Genomic DNA, 20,772 nt, shown 5'->3' with positions numbered 1-20,772 from the left:
CTCACTGGACAGTAGTCTCTATAATGGCAGGAATTTTTACTTTACCGTTGTATCCCCAATATCTAGCCTCTATCAGCCACCATCGGTTGGTTTAGGAATGAGTAAATAAATGAAAAAAAGCTTTCACCCACCAGTCTTCTCACTCCCAAAATCTTGATTTCAAAGATACTACCCTTTGATTGCTGCCACTTAAAGCTTCCTGGCTTGTTTACTCTGATTCTCCTATTCTCACTGTCCTCTGGTTCCCCTGAGACCTTTAATTCATAGATGTTGCCACGTTACTATTCTCTGTTGTCTTCCTCTTGTCTTCATTGCCATGGTCCAGTGCTGAAATCACTTTCTTGTAAACACCCCTCACTTCCTTGCCCTTCTCATCTTTCATGTTGCTTATCTGGCAAAACCTCAACCATCTGCCTACTCCCGGCTTTCACCCAAGTAGCAGAATCCTGCTGGAGAAAACGCACATCTGTATGTCTGTTCTCACTTTAATTTTAGGACTGAAAATCTCAGATGGGCACTCAGCACCTCGAGACAGCCCTGTCTTACAACACTTCTGTAGTGGATTTGCTTTTCCAGTTTCTAAGGTGACTTTTCCATGTCTTTTTCTCCCCTCAGACCTCCAGTGCCAACCCTCCTTACCTTAAGCTTGCTCTCTATTAAAACATTAGGTACAATCAAATGTAATTAGAAGTACCTCATCTTCTCACTATCAGAAGTGCTAACCAATCTCTTTTGGTGTTCATGTGACTGCCTTCTTCTGTCCTGTTAAAATGAGAGTATTCCTGTAACAGTCTAAGCTCAGCCCCTCCACTTTTATTCTAGATTCTGTCCTCTCTTAACTACTGCAGTTGTCAACTCTTTTTGTATTGCATTGCTAGTCTCTCCTTCATATTAGATTATTCTTATTGGCATATAAGCATGCTTTAATATCACTCATTTTAAAACAAAACAAAAATCCAGCATTCCCTTTGTCCCCTGACTTTTTATGTCCACAATCCCATTTCTCTGCTAATTGCCACCAAAAACACCTTGAATAAGCTGTTAACATTTGCTTATTCTACTTTGTCTTTCAGTCTCTCCCTACCCACGTTAGACGTTCTTCACCACCACTCCACAAAAACTGGTCTAACAAGCTCCTTAATGATACCCATCTTGCTAAATCCAGTGTTCTCACCACGCCCTCTCCATCATGTTAGCATCATTACACTCAGTTGACCACTCTTTGAAATACATTTTTCTCTTCATCTTGATAGGACAGTCTCTTGAACTTCTTGAACTATCTCACTGGTTACTCTCTTTCCTTTGCTTGCTCTTCTAGATGCTGGGGTCCTCTTGGGTTCCCTCTCTTCGGTATACCCTTTTCCTAGGTTGATTTCCTTTTGGTCTTTGGCTTCTAACACCAACTATGTGCTAATGAAGCCCAAATTTTTTATCACCAGTCTTTTTTCCTTACCTGACTTTCAGACTCAAACAAGTGCCTTCCTGAAATCTTCATTCGGATGACCAAAGAAATTGCATGAAATTGGTGAGAAGTTCCCTGAAGAAAAGTGAAGCAGGATAAGGGGATATATAGTAGTAGAGGGTGCTGTTTTAGATAGAGTGCACAGGGGAAACCTCTGTGAAGAATTGGTGTTGGGGCAGAGGCTGGAATTAGCAAGGGATGGAGCCTTGTAAATATTTCTGAAGAAAAGCATTTTGAAGAGGGGCAAACAAAGACAAAAGCCCCAACAAGAGACTGTTTGGCGTGTTTGAAGGCCTGTCTGACTGGAGTGCCATGAACATGGAGAAGAGTAGTAGCAAATGAGATTAGAGAGGAGACCAGGGCCAGCCACACAGGCCCTTCTATGCCGTGGGGGGATTTTGGATTTTACTGTGAGGTAGGAAACTATTGAGTTTTGAGTAGGGAAATGATATGATTTGACTTATTTTAAAATGATCCCTCTGGCTTCTGGTGGAGAGTAAATTATAGCAGGGGCAAATGTGGATGGGGGCGGGGGGACCCGTTTAGAGATGGTTACAGCAGGACCATTGAGAGGTGGTGGTGATTTGAACTAGAGATAACTGTGAAAGGGATGAGAAGTGGTTAGATAGAGGTATAAATAGAAGATAAACCCAGCAGGCTTTTCTGCTGGATTTGGTATGGGGTATGGGAAAATGAGAGGAGTTAGGTCCAGGCTCTAGGCCTGAGTAACAGAAAAGATGGCGGTGCCATTTAGCAATGTGCTAAACGTTAGGAAGATGGACACGTAAAATCTGAGAAATGCTACTTGATGTCCAAGTATAGATGGAGTATAAACTTCATTAGGAGGGTTAAGCTTCCAGCTCTGTAATACAACGCAAGGTTTTTAATACCCTTAACTGAGTTCTTTGAGGAAACCCTGGTGGTGTAGTGGTTAAGAGCTATGGCAAGCTACGGCTGCTAACCAAAAAAGCTCAGCAGTTTGAATCCACCAGCTGCTCCTTGGAAACCTGTGGGGCAGTTCTACTCTGTCCTGTAGGGTCGCTGTGAGTCAGAATTGACGCCACAGCAACAGATTTTTTTTTTTTTTTTAAGTAAATACTTAGGGCAGACACACTCCTTTAATGGGGCTTGTGACTTCTTAATTGAATCAGCCAGATAATATATATTCTTCAACGGAGTCCAGCAAACCACTTAATTGGCTAATGACTTAGATGTGATTTAAATGTTTTGGGGGGTAGAGGAGCCCACGTGTGAATAGCTTTCTTTATAATGCGAATAAGTGGGATGTGGTTTTGCTATCACTTTGAGTAATTTTCTTTGATAAATCTTAACCTTTGTAGCTCAACAGTGTGTAAACAGACATTATTTAATAATCTTGAACTAAGAATCTTACCTAAATCTTAAAACCCTATCATCAAACAATAATATATAATTACTGTTTATAAATGAGAGACTACTTTGTAAGTGTGAATTAATACTTTGTGAAATTATAACTAGTCTTTGGAATTGAATATGTTAAATGTAGGTATGTTTAAATTGAGGAGAAGCAATTGAAATTAAGGGCAGAGTCAGCAATAGAATGTGGCGTTTTAAGTGTACTGTAAAGAAAGCTTGGACGTATGATAACGCTGTTTAGACAAGGAGAATGACGTTCTGTTACTGTTCTCTGATTAACAAATAGTGATTTTGTAAGAGACATATAACGGAAAGTTTGGCTGCTATTCAGGGGGCTAATTATTCCTTTTCTGTATAGGAAGATTTTCAGTCCATGACTTATGGATTTAAAATGGCTAACAGTGTGACAGATCTTCGAGTTACAGGTAAGACCATTCATAAAGATAATTCATCAGTTTTACGTTTAGGTTTGCTTCCTTCTTAAACTCACTGTGTGTCTTTCTAGGCATGCTAAAGGATGTAGAAGATGACATGCAAAGACGAGTGAAGGTATATACGTTTCTCTTTTCTTTGGCACAGAGTTTTGATGTTCTTCTAAATGTCAGCTTAAATTTAGCTAATTCCAAGTAGCTCGTATAGATAGGACCACCTTCCACCTTTATATTCTGCGTCTTTTTTTGTAATTTTGGTGTTCTTCTAAATGTCAGGTTAACTTTGGCTAATTCTAAATAGCTAGTTTTAGTGTAGATAGGACCACCTTCCTCCTTCATCTTCTGTGTCTTTTTTTGTAATGAATTTGAAGAACACAGGAGTTTCTGATAAATTACTTAATGTCACTTTTAAGTATATTAATTATAGCCCTGTTAATCTTTTCAGTTTTTTCAAGTTTTTGCCAGTGTTTTAGAAGTTTAGTGTGCTATTTTAAGAATAGTATTTTTTCCCAGCAGAGTTTTGAGCTCCTCAGAGGTCGGGAGTATCTTCCTCACCTTTGTATCTGTAACATCTAGGAAGTGACTAGAGTGCAGCAGGTGGTCCAGTAAATGGTGGTATCCCAAATCGGGTGAAACCAGAGAGCTAGCCTTTTGTATGTCACTCTTCAGCCATGTGACCCTGATAATTTGGCTCATGTGCAGGAAGGAAAAAAATTATATTTCTACTTTTTTTTTTTTTGGCATATGTATAACACAGTATACTTTAGTATGGTTTTCGAAGCAATTTTACATTATTGCCTTAGTTGATATTTACAATATTTGGTGAAGTAGTCAGCTAAATGCATACAATGTCCCACTTTTAGATGAGGGAAAGAAGGCTCAAAGAAGTTAAGTAATCTCTCAGAGTCTTCTTAAGGCGTGTCACAAGTAAGTGGGAGCTCCAGGGCTAGAGCCCAGGTCTTCTGCCAGACCTTCCTGTCGTGCTGCCCTGGGATTTTGCTGTATAAAATAGTTAATTCATAGATTATTCTTGTTTTAGCAACATATTTTACATTTTAGTGTAGACCAGATCAGTATTTACTATGTGACTCTGAGTCAGAATCAACTCTACGGCAACCAGTTTGGTTTTTTATGATGTTATTTGTAAAGGTTACTATTTTTTTCTAACAGGGTAAGTTTTGACAGCATCAGGAATTTTAGTTAGTAGATCCTTTAAAGGAAAGTAGAACTGCGTGCCATGTGCTTTTGCTTATGTTCTTTCAGTTTTTTGCTTTTGCTGTTTTTAATTCCTGACTCTCTTGTCTGATCTTTGTAACTTTGGGAAACCCTGGTGGCATAGTGGTTAAGTGTTACGGCTGCTAACCAAGACGTCGGCAGTTCGAATCCGCCAGGCGCTCCTTGGAAACTCTGTCGGGGTAGTTCTGCTCTGTCCTATAGGTTTGCTATGAGTCGGAATCGACTTGATGGCAGTGGGTTTGGTTTTTGGTTAGTAACGTTGATCAAAATGAACTTTAAGTATGTAGTATTCATAGGAGGAAAATAAATGTTAGACACAGCTGAGGTTTTTTTTTTTTTTAATAGAAATTCTTAAAAACAGATTCTTGTTTGTACTCAGTGGAGCCATGGTGGCACAGTGGTTAAGAGTTCGGCTGCTAACTAAAAGGTCAGCAGTTCGAATCCACGAGCCGCTCTTTGGAAACCCTCTGGGGCAGTTCTGCTCTCTTTTGTAGGGTGGCTTTGCGTCAGAATCGACTCGACGGCAATGGGCGGACTTATATTCAATAAATTAATTGAGTGCTTTCCCTTGTATATTTGTAGTCTAATAGTTCTGCAGGCTTGTGTTTGTTTTAATTCAACCTTTCTTAAAATTTTAGAGCACTCGAAGTCGACAAGGAGAAGAAAGAGACCCAGAAGTTGAACTAGAAGTAATTGAACTTATTTTCTGGTAGATAATATCAGAGAAGTCTACCTCTTAATGTTGTAGTTTTATGAACTGCGTTATAATTTATGGAAGCCCTTTTGAAGGTATTTCTTTAAAAATTGGACATTACAAGGGATTTTATTTCCCTTGTATTTATTTTAATAGAATGATGATACAGCTCTTTCAAATACATGATTTCAAAGCCTGTCAGTATTCCTGTGAGGTAGGAAGAAAAAAAAGGTCTTATATAGAAGATGCATCAAAGCTTGGCAAAACTCAAGAACTTGCACAGGGTCAAAAGTTGCTAAACCCTTGACAAGATTGTAAATTTTGTGACTCTGCTTAATGCACTTTTTATTTGATCCTTTTTTACATGCTGATTTAAAAAAAAATTTTTTTTTTTAAGTAATAGTAAAACTTTTGACATAGGAAAAAGTCATTACTGTTGTTACAGAAGCTTTCTTTTTATATTTCTGTTTCAAAAGAACAGGCTTTGTTTATTATGTTTTCTGCAGCTTATTTTTCAGGCATTAAAAGTGAAGGTGTTTGCAGTGTAGTAAGTTATTGACATTGAGACTTAGGAGTTAATATGTTTTAAAATAAAATTCCTTTAACAGGCTTTGCATCTTTTAACTTCTAGTCCTTTTCTTGTTTTTTTTAGCATCAGCAGTGTTTAGCAGTATTCAGCAGAGTGAAATTTACTCGTGTGTTACTGACAGTGCTTATAGCCTTTACTAAGAAAGAGGTAAGGGCATTTACGGTAATTTGTCCATCTGTGTTGTAGTGTTTTTTGGATGGAGTACCTTATGCAAGTAATTCTCAGACTTTTGCATTGAAATGCCCCTGATGGCAAGCACATAGCCCTCAACGTTTGGTGTATTTACACCAGAGTATTCCTGGTGATTTTCCTGCAAAGTCGCGTGAATTTTACATTCCACTCCATAACTCATCCAGGTCTGCTGTTAAGATAAAAATAATATTCACTGATATTACTTGTCTGTGAATAACATAATAGAAGCTGAAATTACTTGTGGGTTGTCTTATATTGGGAATTGAAAGGAGAAAGTAAAAATGAGAATTTTAGGTAGGCCTATTCTTTCTTTCGTTAACAAATAATTAACTGTTGGATTTGTATAGAACCAAAAGCAACCCCTAGATGGTTATTTTTTTATCTTTTGTCTGTGTTTGCATTAACTCAAGTCAGTTACAGACTAATTTCTGAGTAGTTAGTGCTAAGTAGGAGATATAACCGTTCTATTTTTCCACCTTGATGAATGACAGAGTAGAAATGTTGAAAATTTCCATTTTCAAGTTGCTGCATCTTTATTTTTTAAAATATGAGATGAACAGAATAAACCAGAAATGTTTCCTATTTTGTTTTAATGAATCCTTTTTTTTTTATAAGATATAGACGTGAGTAAAAAAAAACAATTTCTGTCCTCGTAGGATCTGGGCATCCTGTATTAAGTAAATAGTTTGTGAAAACCAGTGTCATTACAGAAAGCATTTAATTTCATTATTGTTTATAGGATTTTCCTATTTAATGTATATCTTTCAGTGAAAGAATATGTAAGAATGTTTTTGGTGATTTATTTGCTAGACCAGCGCTGTTGCAGAAGCTCAAAAATTGATGGTTCAAGCAGCAGACCTTCTTTCTGCCATTCATCATTCATTGCATCACGGCATCCAGGCCCAGAATGATACCACAAAAGGAGGTAATGGTTCATTTTGCTCCTACTCTTTCTTTTCTTTACCATTCAGAATATATAGTGTTTGATTTATTCTGAAGTTTCATTTAAGTCAGTCTCTCTGAACTTGGATTCTTTTACTCCATATCTGTATATAGAGCATTTTAGTCTCCTTTTTTGAAAAATACTTACTCTAGACCAAAAATATAGCACCATACAACTTGGCTGTCTTCTGTTACCATTTGGGCTCAGAATAGTCACCCTGTCTTGTGATTCTGCTGTGATACAGCAGTACATTCTTTCTGTATCACCTCTTCCCTTTACTGCTTTGCCTGAGAGCTCATCGCCTCCATTACACAGCCTTCCCTGACTCCACCAGCAGGCCTAGGTGTTCCTTCTGTGGCCTCATTGCACCTCATACTTGCCTCTGTTGTAGCATTTTTTAGTACATTGTATTTTAATTGATTGCCTGTTTGTCCTCCTATAAGATTTTGAGTGCATTTAGGCTAGGGACTATTTTATTTGTGTATCTCTACAGTGCTTGGCACATTGTTGGCACTCAGGAGATTTTATTTATGAAATACACCTTAAAGTAAAAGGAACAGTGTACCTTTTTATAAAAATTTGTAATTGAGTTAACTAACATTTTAGATATTCTGTAGCAATTTTGATTGCACTTAAAGTCCATTAAAATGAGGTGATGTTTGTATTCTTTAAATTATAGTTTCCCAGTTGTTGGTCTTGTGACCAGGGAGCCAGATTTTTACTGATTCACACCTCTTTGCTTTTCCACCCCTCCCCTCCTCCTTTTAGGGACAGCAGTTGTGTTCCCCGTCCATGAATTTTTTCTTACTCAAACATTAGGTAGTGGAGCAGTCCAGAAGGTGATTTGAATTAGGAAATTAGTATTGTCATAACCCGTTTCTAGTAATTGTTCTGAATTTGTATTCATTTACATTTTCTCTAGGTTGGAGAATATATTTATGAAGTAACTGACTAGGTGTCATTTTGTAACCATGGAACATAAAAAAAGGTTATGTATTGGGAGCTCTCTAGTACATGTTTACAGAGAGGTGTAACATATCCACAGCTCTTCAGTACTTGGAAATCTAGTGTGAGAATACTTTTATGAAAACCACTGTATAATACAGGACTTCAGAATAATTTGTTGGTTCATGTGTCAGCAGGTTACTAATGGTGTAAAATGAGAGTCCTCCAGATTACCGGATCTTGATGCTCTTTTTTGTCTTATCTTGACTACTGTGGGCTGTTCTGATCTGTCTTTGCAGCTGAGCAAACTCTGAGGATAATTGTCTTAGGGTCATTAGTTGTCCATTTCCCTTTGTTTCAAACCAGTGATTAAAAAAAATTGCCTGTGCATGTTCTGCACTATCTTTCTGGTTTTATAGATTGCCAACAAATGAAGCTTCAGGAAGATATTTGTATAAAAGCAGCTTGAATAAACTTAAAAAAAAAAAAATCAAAACTAAGTAAGTGAAGTTTTAAAATTTGTTGAATGATCACCCTGTGCATGGTTTTGTATATAATAACCTTTTAGCCAGCTTACTTTAACTTCGTAATTACCCTTAAGCATAAAGCCAAACAGTTCTATAAAAAAAAGTCAGTGCCTTCCTAATAAAGCCTGTTCTAAGAAGAGTGATAAGAAAGCAGTAGTGTAAATTTGCCATTTTATGATTATTAAAACTCAAGCTAGTGACAGAATGGCTGTTTAAGGCTTGAAATCATTGAGCATTCATTTTAGGTTCTCATTGAAGGGGTAGAATCAGTAGGACTTAGAAACAGTGGCATTCAGGGAGAAAGCAGGAAGGATTCAAACTTGATCCTAAGATTACGTGCCAGATATATTTGATGGTTGTCCATATCTTAATGAAGATACAGATGGCAGAACTGGCTTAGAGACAGGAGGTGAGTAAGGAGGGCAGCTCAGAGTTAAAGAATGGGATTCTTTGATATGGTGACATGGACTGCTCCCTGTTGAATTCTACACTTCTTTTTATATGTCTGTGGAATATTTGCCCATTCTTCAAAATGATGTTCAAATCATCTCCTCCCATAAGATTTTCTTGGTTCCACATGTCAAAATTTATTTTTCTCTCCCATGTTCTTTCATAGTTATCTGGTTATCTGTGAGTTAGGTCTGGTTTACCCTTTAGATTGTTAGCATCTTTTGCAATTATTTAATGCATTGGGCAAATCTGCTGCAAAAGACCTCTTCAAAGTGTTTAAAAGGAAAGATGTCACCTTGAAGACTAAGGTGCGCCTGGCCCAAGTTATGGTGTTTTCAGTCGCCTCATATGCATGTGAAAGCTGGACAGTGAATAAGGAAGACTGAAGAAGAATTAATCCCTTTGAGTTGTGGTGTTTGAGAAGAATATTGAGTATATCATTGACTGCCAGAAGAACAAACAGATCTGTCTTGGAAGAAGTACAGCCAGAATGCTCCTTAGAAGCAAGGATGGCAAGACTACATCTCACGTACTTTCGATATGTTGTCAGGAGGGATCAGTGCCTGGAGAAGGACATCATGCTTGGTCAAGTAAAGGGTTAGCGAAAAAGAGGAAGACCCTTAACGAGATGGGTTGATACAGCGGCTGCAACAATGGGCTGAGGCATAACAATGATTGTGAGGATGGCACAGGACCGGGCAGTGTTTCATTCTGTTTTACATAGGGTTGCTATGAGTTGGAACCAACTCGATGGCACCTAACAACATAACAACAGTGGAAATGAAAAAAATTATTTAAATTCTATATTACCTGAAATTGGTAGGTACTTTTGGAGTGTATTTCCAAATCTGACATGCTCAAGTTCAAAAGGACTTGATATCTATTTAAATAAAAGATGTCTGATTGTGAATTGAACACATTTTTGCCTTTACCTTCTGAAACCCAAATGAAATGATGAAGTGATTTTTTTAAATAGAGAAAATCAGTAAAGAGAATGAAGACAGGGAGAAGAGGCAGTAGCCTGGAAGTGGAGTTGAGGACTGAGCTGATGACGTGAGAACTGGCTGAAAATCTGTTTAGAACCAGAGATTTCCTCTCTTTGCATTGCTGGGTAATTGACATTCCAGTACCTCAGAAGGTACGGAACGTTTCCCTGGAGTAGGAAACAAGAGGATTCTGGACTAAGGGGTACCAGGCACAGTTGAAGGGTGAGCATTATGGGGGGATTACATGAAAGTGAATATCAATTATCGTGACCTGCTCCCGCCCCTCCAACATTCTCCCCTACCACCGTACCCTTTTTTTTCCTCCACTCAGCTTCCAAAACAGTATATCCAGGCTCATGCACTCCGCTTAAGAATTTAAAAGGCTCTTAATTGGGAATCTGACTATCCCAACAGGGAGAAAAACATCAGCAAAATCTATATATACTGAAGTTTACTGATACCGCCTGACAAAACAGCTCAGCGAAAAAGCCTGCCCTGTAGTCACAGAGATCCTATTGAAGATTTTGTGCTTCAGTTTCAAATCTGAACAAATAAGAATAGAAATCCCTAACCTGAAAGAAAGAAAGAATAAAACAAGAAACCATTAAGAGGAATTAGAAGAATCAGTGCATCCATAAAACAAGAATAGGATGCTATAGTGTGTATGTATATAAAAACAAGGGGACTTTTATATTTAGATGTACAGCAAAGATGCCTCCGCTGGCTGGCTTCTCCTCTCTCAAACCAACGGAAAACTATAAGGAATATGAAGAACAGAACCCTCCCAACTTCTTAAAACATAGGAAATGCTCATACCCAGAACCAAAATAAAAGGGCTGCCAAGCACAGTGATAGTGGGACTCCCGGGTAGGAGGGAACACTGAGAATGGATACCTGTATTTTCATGGTATAAACATAAGTAGACCTGCAAATACAGTGTCTTCAAAGTAGTTGGCATAACCTGAAGGACAAAATCAAGTAATCTTTTGTAGCAACAGTGGGGTGCACAGGCTGTATGTGGGAACCTGTCTAATACCTTGGAGAGGCAAAGGAGGAGGTGGCATTCTACCAGAAACCATACAAATGTGCTGTCTTTGTTACTGCTGCAAGATAGAGGAGATGCTGTGGATGTTAGCATTCTGGCAACTGTTAATCTTTGTCAGTAAGAGAGAGAAAGATGAACCCTCTTGCATGTACACATGTGAGGTACATGATATGGGGCTTAAGTGCAAGTCAGTGAGGCATCTGCTGGTCTAGAGTAGTATTTAATACCTCATTCAGATAACTGGTTTGGAAAGCACTTATTCAGTGATGTAATAATAATAATAATAAAAAACTACACAGTATTTATGCACAGATATTCCCAGGAAAACAATGAGTGAAAGAACAGGGAGAATAAAAGGCAATTAGAAAACACACACCAGATACGGTTTTTTTTTTTTTTTGCAAGAATTTAATTTATTTAAAAATTAAATAGCCTTTAGAGAACAAGAGCACAAAGCAGAAATATTAGGACTAAAGGAAGAAATAACAGAAGGAGAGTAAAAGTAAGCATGCAGAGTTCAGGAAAAAAGTAGAAGAGAAAAATAAAACACTCAAGTGAAGACATCATTGAAAGTAGCAAAAAGTACACTAGGCATTGCTGAAAACTTGTACAGGACATAAAAGTCAGGACTGAGAAAAAAAGAACTAAGTGAAATAGAAATGAACGAGGACGTTTGAAGTATCAGCAGCCCCTGGGTTATGAATGTCTGACTTAATGTACAACCTGTAGTTATGAACCAACCCCTATAAAGCCTATTATATTAAAAATTTGAGGTACACACGATGGTTCATAATAACAAACAGGTGCTACTTTGCAACACACATAAAAACATTATTACTGTTTTATTGTGTTAAAGATGTTTTAGTATATCTGGAAGAGTTTCTTTAATGTTTTTTATGCATAGAAAGGTACACTATATACTATATACTAAGACAAACATTTGACTAAGTGATGTTAGATATGAACCGTACCTAATTGTTCCACTATATGTACAAGTTCGACTTAAAGACAGACTTAGGAACAGAACTCTATCATCATCTGGGGACTGCTTATATTAGTGAGAAAACTATAGCTAAAGACGACTCAGAATTGGTGTCCTTTAAGAAGAGACCATATAATGGAACAGAAAAAAAAAAATGTTAAAAATTTTTAGAAATAAGAAAATAAAATTGAGTCTACAGATTAAAAAGGGTATAATGTGTCTCTAAGAAATACTGATAGTTATTAATGGCAAGACATTTTCAGTAAATTATTTCAAATATAAAGTAACAGTTGTGTGCAGCCTGGCTTCAGAGTTTTTCGCATCAACAGTCAACATTCAATGCAGAAAGTAGTGGGGTACAATTTCTACAAAGTACTAAGGTAAAAAAACTGTGACCTAAGGATTTTATACCCATTCCATCCACCTCAAGTGAAACGCAGACAGATATTTCCAAAACTTGCAAGAACCAAGGGAGTATTTTTCCCATGACTTTCATTTGGGAGGAAAAGACTAAAATCAAGAATGAAATTCAGAACCTATTAAGAAAACATTCTGCATCCCGCTTTGGGGAGTGCCATCTGGGATCTTAAATGCTAGCAAGTGGCTCTTTAAAGATGCATCAATTGGTTTCAACCCACGTGGAGCAAAGGAGAAGGAAGAACATCAATGACGCAAAGTAATTATGAGCCCAAGAGACAGAAAGGGCCACATAAACCAGAGACTACATCAGCCTGAGACTAGAAGAACTAGATGGTGCCCAGCTGCAACTGATGACTGCCCTGACAGGGAACACAAGAGAGAACCCCAGAGGGAGCAGATGAGCAGTGGGGTGCAGACCTCAAATTCTTGTAAAAAGACCAGATTTAATGGTCTGACTGAGACTAGACAGACCCCGGAGGTTGTGGTCCCCAGACCTTCTGTTAGCCCAAGACAGGAAGCATTCCCAAAGCCAGCTCTTCAGACAAGGAGTGGACTAGACTATAAGATAAAAAATGATACTGTGAGGAGTGAGCTTCTTAGATCAAATAGACACATGAGACTATGTGGGCGCCTCCTGTCTGGAGGGGAGATGAGAAGGCAGAGGGGGACAGAGGCTGGCTGAAAGGACACAGAATAGAGTGGAGAAAAGTAGTGTGCTCTCATTAGGGGAAGAGTAACTAGGAGTATATAGCAAGGTATATATAAATTTTTTATGAGAGACTGACTTGGTCTGTAAACTTGCACTTAAAGTACAATAAAAATTAAAAAAATTCAACCCACTGACATATAAGTGGGAAAACTGACGGACAGGTAGTGAGAACTGAATCCTTTCAGTGTAGGACTACGGTTAAAACAACTGTGAAAATTTATTTCACTAAATATAATGTAACGTAAGTGTTACAAGCCTTGACAACATAAAAGTAATACCGTAACTAGAGGTAAAGGGGGAGAGAAGACTAATTTTCTTTCTTTTATATTGCAGGGTTCCAAAGATACTATTTAAAGTTGATAAGTCTATTAATAACCCCCCCCCCCCCAAAATACACTAAAGATGACTGTCTCTTGAAAATAAAAGCTTTACTAAGGAAAGCATATATGTGTCGTTAAGTGGGAACAAAATTAAGGGTCTGGCTCTTCTTTTCTCCTTCTATTCCTGAAAAACTAGAGCAGCATACTGACTTGGGATTGGGACAGTGTATACATGGGGATGGGGGTGACCTGATACAAGGTGTTATAGCCATGTAGGTAGGAAGGGTGTCTTTGTAGCAGGGCATTCCACAGGGGGCAGCCTGGCACAGGCCATCAGAGCTTGGGTAGAGTGAGATGTGTTGTGTAGGATGGTAGCAGGGTGATGAAGGTGTCTGCAAAGAGAGTGGTCCTGGAACAGGGCTTCAGAGCTAAGTGGCTTGAGGAGATTGTCTCCATGAACAAGTGGCCTGGTTAAATTCACTAGTTCCATGTGGAGTGAGAAGGGTATCTGCACAGGAGGGCAGCTGAATTTGGGGTGCCCGAGCCTATACACAATCCAGGAGAGTGACCATATGGGAGCAACCTGGCATTGTGTGTCAGGAGCCTAACCGGGGTAAGGTGGAAGTGTCTATGTGAGGGCAGCCTAGTCCAGGGTTTTGGAGCCTAAAATCGAGGAGAGGGGGCAGGCATGGCATGTGGGAGCCCAGGCAGCAGGAGGAGAGCGTCCTCATGTGAAGACGGCCTGGCATGGGCTCTTACAGCCCAAGGTAAGGTAAAGAGGACGTGTGTGTCGGGGTGGCCTGGTGTGCGGTTTCAGAGCCTAAGCGTGTTGAGGACAGCATCCCTGTAGAGGGTGCGCTGGTGCAGGCTGTCGGATTGCAAGTGCAGTGAAGAGGCTGTTTCTATGGAAAGGCACCCCAGCTAGGTAACCAAGCCAGATGAGGAGTGAAAGGTTGGCCTCATGTGAGATTTGTACCCTTAGCGGATTGAGGGGAGGTATCTGTAAGGCAGGTGGCCTGGCATGGGTTTTCAGAGCCTAAACAGAGCAAAGACAGTATCTCTGGAGGAGTTGCCCAGCATGGGGTATCGGAACCCAAATGGAGTAGAAGTCATAGTGGCCTGGCCTGGGATGACAGAACTTGAGTAAGATGAGAGCATATCTGTATGGGGGCAGGTGTCAGTGATGGGAGATTTATAGTGGGCTTTTTTCTTTAATGGTAGCCCCAAAGACATCAGGTTCTAATTCTTGGAACCCATAAATGTTATGTTATTTGGAAAAAAGGTCTTCGTAGATGTGACCAAGAATCTTGACATGAGATAACACTGAATTATCTGGGTGAACCATAAATGTCATGACAAGCGTCCTGTAAGAGAAAGGCAGAGGGAGGTTAGATACACAGAAGAGGAAAAGACCATGTGAAGTCAAATGCAGAAATTGAGGATAATGGAGATAATTGGAGTGATAGGGCTATAAGCCAAGGAACTCCAGTAGTCACCAAGAGCTGGAAGTAGCAAGCCTTCAGAGGGAGTGTGGCCCTGCTGACACATTGATTTCAGTCCACTGAAACTGATAAACTTCTGGGCTCTAGAATTGAGAGAGAATAAATTTTTGTTGTTTTAAGCCATTCAGTTTGTGGTAATTAGATACAGCAGTTACAGGAAACTAATACAGATTCTGGTACTGGGAAATGGAGTGCTGATGTAACAAACAGAAGTGGCTTTGCAATTGGATAAAGGAGCCCTAGAGGCGTAGTGGTTATCTGCTCGGCCGTTAACCAGAAGGTCGGCAGTTCAAACCCACCAGCTGCTCCATGGGAGAAAGATGTGGCAATCTGCATTCCTTAAGGTTATATAACCTCAGATAGCCTATGGGGCAGTGGATTTGGTTCGGTTTGGTTTTGGAATTGGATAATTGATAGAAGGTGGAAGGATTTTTGGAAGTATGATAGAAAAAACCTAGATTGCCTTGAAGATACTGTTGATAGGAATATGGATATTTAAGGTGCTTCTGGTGAGTGCTGAGAAAAAAGGTGAGGGACATAGTAGCCTACATTATCTTGGTGAATAGATAGATCATCATAAACAGGATGTTGGTAGAAATACGAGTATTAAAAGGTGCTTCTGGTGAGGGCTAAGAAAGATGTGAAACGTTATCGGAAACTAAAGGATAGGCGAACATTGTTAAATAGTAGCAGAAAACTTAGCTGAATTAAATCCTACAGTTTTGTGGAAAGCAGAACTTGTAAGTGATAAACATGGATATTTTGTGGAGGAGCAGTGTATTGAAACTTGCGGCCTGGTTTCTACTTGCTGCTTATAGTAGAATGTGTAAAAAGAAGAGGTAGATTGGGAGAAAAACTACAAAGCAGAAAGGAATCAACACTTGATGTTTTCGGAAATTCTCAGCCTATCCAGATCCTAAAAGCTGCTACAATTAGGATATTCACTGTTAGGAAAGCATGCTCTGGAGAGAAGACCAAGGATGTAGCTGGAACCTTCTGCTAATACTGAAGAGATAAGTCACATGACTCATGGATTTTACTTGGCCATGTCACAGGAGCCAGGAATAGAGATGGTATAGGTTCGCTGTGAGTCAGAATGGACTCTACTGGCAATGAGTGTTACCCAGGAAAGATCTGTGGAGGACCAAGACTTTCACGTCTAATGGTGTGACCAACTGTGACATAATGGGAGACTTACAAAGGTTTTGAGAATGTTATACTAGCAGAAACGCTGCCAGCTTGGACTGAAGGGACCATGATCTAATAAGAATTTTAGTAAATGAAACACTTTAATGTGTCATAATATTTGGAATATAGTAGTTGTACTTTATTATCTTAGTTTTAAGAGATTAAAAACTGACTAGTGCTGGTTACAAAGTCCCTATGCATGAGATTCTCCAATAGCCGAGACTTAAAAATAGCTATCGGGAACCATTTTAATCATTAACCATTGAAATTATAGAATATGTCCAGAAAAACTTAAAATCTATGTGGAGGATGGAGAGGAACATACAGATAATTTGTAACTTCATGATAGGAACTTTGTCTGTACTCTGTTTATGTGCATCTATTTTTACTTTCTGAGACTGGAGAGATTATAACTTGGAAAGTTGCAGTTCCCTGAGTGAGAAAAAAGGCGCCATATTCTCTGTCCCCTAGACCTTTCATTTGTTTGGAATGCTTTATTCTGACTGAAATATTTTGTCCTTTTGGTTAACTAACTTCTCATCATTTTAGATCTTTTCCCTAGACTTCACTTTCTCTAGAACTCTTTTTTTCAAAATTTTGTATGGATTATGTACTCCTATAATATCCTCGGTGTGTCAACACTGAATTATAATTGTTTATTGTATTTGTCTAGATCAGTGTTTCTCAATTAGGGGTAATTTTTATCCCCCCAGGGACATTTGGCAATGTCTGCATCCATTTTTGGTTTTCACAATTGGGGAAGATTCTACTGGCATCTAGTGGGTAGAGGCCAGGGATGCTGTCTAAATACTGTACAATGTGCAGGGCAGCTGAATTAGTTTCAGAAGTTAATATTATTTTATATTGTGCTTTTTCACTTATATGAAAACAAAGGAAGAACAGGATATACTGTATTCATTATCCATTTCTCATTAATATTTGCTTCATGATAATTCAGATTTTTATGAGTGGCTGTTAACTATTTATCTTACACTTGTGGTTTAAAGCCTAAAATTGCATGTGTTAAGAAAAGAATATTTATCGGTAGTAATTTTAAATGTGAGAATATCTTGTGGGAAAATGAGGGCAATGTACTATTTAAGTTTCTGGATTCTATGCATTATTGTTCATTAAAACCCAAAATGTATTCATATTGGTATTGTAAAGAAGCGTCTTACAACGTTGTCAGTACTACTTTTACCTTTGTTATAGATGGTGCAAATCAGAAATTTAAATTATTGTAGTGGTAGCTGTCTTTCGTTTTATTTTGAACGTTGATATCCTGTGATTGAGCAAACATCTGTCCTGTGCCTGTTATGAGCCAGGCATTTAGGTGTTTGAGTAGCAAGCTGGACACTGCTTTCAGAAGGGCTCAGAGAGAGACAAATGACATAATCCCACAAAGACAGTGTAGCAGCGGTGTATACACTGTGGGCAGGGGGACCAGGGAAGAGAGGGCATCTAAGCTCTGTCAAGGCCACCAGGCTAAGAATGAGGGATAGGCTTTACATGTGGAGAGAAGAGTTTGTGCAAAAGTAAAGAGACACAAAAGAGCGTGGTATTCCCACTCTGCTCACTTCCAGCTTATGGTGCTTAGGGTATTAAAAGACAATTTTCTGAAAAAGGTAAATTCATTCAATGTTTATCTCATTCAATGAGATAAACAGGTAGATGTTATAACTGACTCAATGAAAATTTTTAAAAAGCACAAATTTATATGGAGTAATGGAATGTCAAAGTAAATTGCAAATGGAAGTGAAATTGTTTTTCCACAGGCGTGGGTGGAATCAACTGAATCTGTACAAGCTGGGTCAGAATTTGCATGTCTGTCAGTTACCCATAATTTACAGATTTGTAACATAGTTCCCATAGAATCATCCTGACAGGGGGCGGAGCCAAGATGGCGGACTAGGCAGACGTTACCTCGGATCCCTCTTACAACAAAGACACGGAAAAACAAGTGAATCGATCACATACATAACAATCTACGAACCCTGAACAACAAACACAGATTTAGAGACGGAGAACGAACTAATACGGGGAAGCAGCGATTGTTTCCAGAGCCTGGAGCCAGCGTACCAGTCAGGTACGGCACAAGCACAGAGACCTGCTCCACCCCCCTGAACTAACCCCGGGAGGGGGACCAGCTGGTTCCACGGGCGGCGTGGGACGCAGCCGGTAGGAGAAGTCCCTCGGAGGCAGTGACTGATCTTGGAGCAGAAAGAGCAGCATCCGAGCCAGGGAACCGTCCCGCGGGGATTTGGACTGCACGCAGGTACGCCATAAACATGGAGAGTTGCTCTACCCCCTGAACTAACCCCGGGAAGGGAACCAGCCGGGTCGCGCGGGCGGCGTGGGACGCAGCCGGTAGGAGAAGTCCCCGGGAGGCAGCGACTGGTATTGGAGCGGGGAGAACAGCATTCCAGCCGGGACACTCGGTCGCGGCACAAGCACGGGGAGCTACTCCACCCATCTGAACTAACCCCGGGAGGGGGCCTACCTGGTTCACGGGGGCAGCACGGCCACGCGGCTGGAGGGACGAGAAGTCCCCGGGAGGCAGCGACTGATTTTGGAGTCGAGAGTGCACCGTCCCAGTAGGGGAGCCTTGACGCTGGGCATGGGGCTAAGCGGAGGATCTGACCGTGACTCCAGCGGGCCAGACCCCCTGGGGGCAATCTCCACACAGCCAGCACACATAGGCGACGCCCCGCGGGAATCTCAGATATAATAATCATTCCAAGCAAGACAAGCAACTCTGGCTATATTCTGAGGTGCTATTCTCCTATCTCTCTGTTCCCTCCCCCACCCTCCCCAGGCGGCTTCATTAACATCTGAATAGCCTGAGCCAGAGGGAGAACTCTGATAGGGATCTGACTGCAGTTTTTTTTTAGCGGATTTTCTGGAAAAACTAGTTTCCCAGTGATGGCTCGGAGACAACAATCCATATCAAACCACTTAAAGAAGCAGACCGTGACAGCTTCTCCAACCCCCCAAACAAAAGAATCAAAATCTTTCCCAAATGAAGATACAATTTTGGAATTATCAGATACAGAATATAAAAAACTAATTTACAGAATGCTTAATGATATCACAAATGAAATTAGGATATCTGCAGAAAAAGCCAAGGAACACACTGATAAAACTGTTGAAGAACTCAAAAAGATTATTCAAGAACATACTGGAAAAATTAATAAGTTGCAAGAATCCATAGAGAGACAACATGTAGAAATCCAAAAGATTAACAATAAAATAACAGAATTAGACAACACACTAGGAAGTCAGAGGAGCAGACTCGAGCAATTAGAATGCAGACTGGGACATCTGGAGGACCAGGGAATCAACACCAACATAGCTGAAAAAAAATCAGATAAAAGAATTAAAAAAAATGAAGAAACCCTAAGAATTATGTGGGACTCTATCAAGAAGGATAACCTGCGGGTGATTGGAGTCCCAGAACAGGGAGGGGGGACAGAAAACACAGAGAAAATAGTTGAAGAACTTCTGACAGAAAACTTCCCTGACATCATGAAAGACGAAAGGATATCTATCCAAGATGCTCATCGAACCCCATTTAAGATTGATCCAAAAAGAAAAACACCAAGACATATTATCATCAAACTCGCCAAAACCAAAGATAAACAGAAAATTTTAAAAGCAGCCAGGGAGAAAAGAAAGGTTTCCTTCAAGGGAGAATCAATAAGAATATGTTCTGACTACTCAGCAGAAACCATGCAGGCAAGAAGGGAATGGGACGACATATACAGAACACTGAAGGAGAAAAACTGCCAACCAAGGATCATATATCCAGCAAAACTCTCTCTGAAATATGAAGGCGAAATTAAGATATTTACAGACAAACACAAGTTTAGAGAATTTGCAAAAACCAAACCAAAGCTACAAGAAATACTAAAGGATATTGTTTGGTCAGAGAACCAATAATATCAGATATCAGCACAACACAAGGTCACAAAACAGAACGTCCTGATATCAACTCAAACAGGGAAATCACAAAAACAAACAAATTAAGATTAATTTAAAAAAAAAAAATACACATAACAGGGAATCATGGAAGTCAATAGGTAAAAGATCACAATAATCAAAAAGAGGGACTAAATACAGGAGGCATTGAACTGCCATATGGAGAGTGATACAAGGCGATATAGAACAATACAAGTTAGGTTTTTACTTAGAAAAATAGGGGTATATAATGAGGTAACCACAAAAAGGTATAACAACTCTATAACTCAAGATAAAAACCAAGAAAAACGTAACGACTCAACTAACATAAAGTCAAACACTATGAAAATGAGGATCTCACAATTTACTAAGAAAAACGCCTCAGCACAAAAAAGTATGTGGAAAAATGAAATTGTCAACAACACACATAAAAAGGCATCAAAATGACAGCACTAAAAACTTATTTATCTATAATTACCCTGAATGTAAATGGACTAAATGCACCAATAAAGAGACAGAGAGTCACAGACTGGATAAAGAAACACGATCCATCTATATGCTGCCTACAAGAGACACACCTTAGACTTAGAGACACAAACAAACTAAAACTCAAAGGATGGAAAAAAGTATATCAAGCAAACAATAAGCAAAAAAGAAGAGGAGTAGCAATATTAATTTCTGACAAAATAGACTTTAGACTTAAATCCACCACAAAGGATAAAGAAGGACACTATATAATGATAAAAGGGACAATTGATCAGGAAGACATAACCATATTAAATATTTATGCACCCAATGA

The 20,772-nt window shown here is 39.3% G+C and overlaps 1 protein-coding gene across 4 annotated transcripts in view; it reads left to right on the top strand.

Moving 5' to 3' along the window:
• The window catches only part of NAA35 (N-alpha-acetyltransferase 35, NatC auxiliary subunit), a 97,430-nt gene that overhangs the window by 46,726 nt on the left and 29,932 nt on the right, over window positions 1-20,772 (top strand). For 3 of the 4 annotated variants that reach the window (XM_064291161.1, XM_064291163.1, XM_064291162.1), the window contains exons 7-11: window positions 3,216-3,282; window positions 3,363-3,406; window positions 5,163-5,213; window positions 5,871-5,954; window positions 6,810-6,924. In XM_064291161.1, the coding sequence (XP_064147231.1) occupies window positions 3,216-3,282; window positions 3,363-3,406; window positions 5,163-5,213; window positions 5,871-5,954; window positions 6,810-6,924 (361 nt within the window). The remainder of the gene's footprint in view (window positions 1-3,215; window positions 3,283-3,362; window positions 3,407-5,162; window positions 5,214-5,870; window positions 5,955-6,809; window positions 6,925-20,772) is intronic. The other variant, XM_064291164.1, reaches the window with a different exon arrangement.

The sequence above is a fragment of the Loxodonta africana genome, chromosome 9, assembly GCF_030014295.1.
Source record: "Loxodonta africana isolate mLoxAfr1 chromosome 9, mLoxAfr1.hap2, whole genome shotgun sequence".
NCBI classification, from domain to species: domain Eukaryota; kingdom Metazoa; phylum Chordata; class Mammalia; order Proboscidea; family Elephantidae; genus Loxodonta; species Loxodonta africana.
The sequence above is the reverse complement of the archived record's forward strand: the minus strand, read 5'-3'. Positions and strand labels throughout refer to the sequence as shown.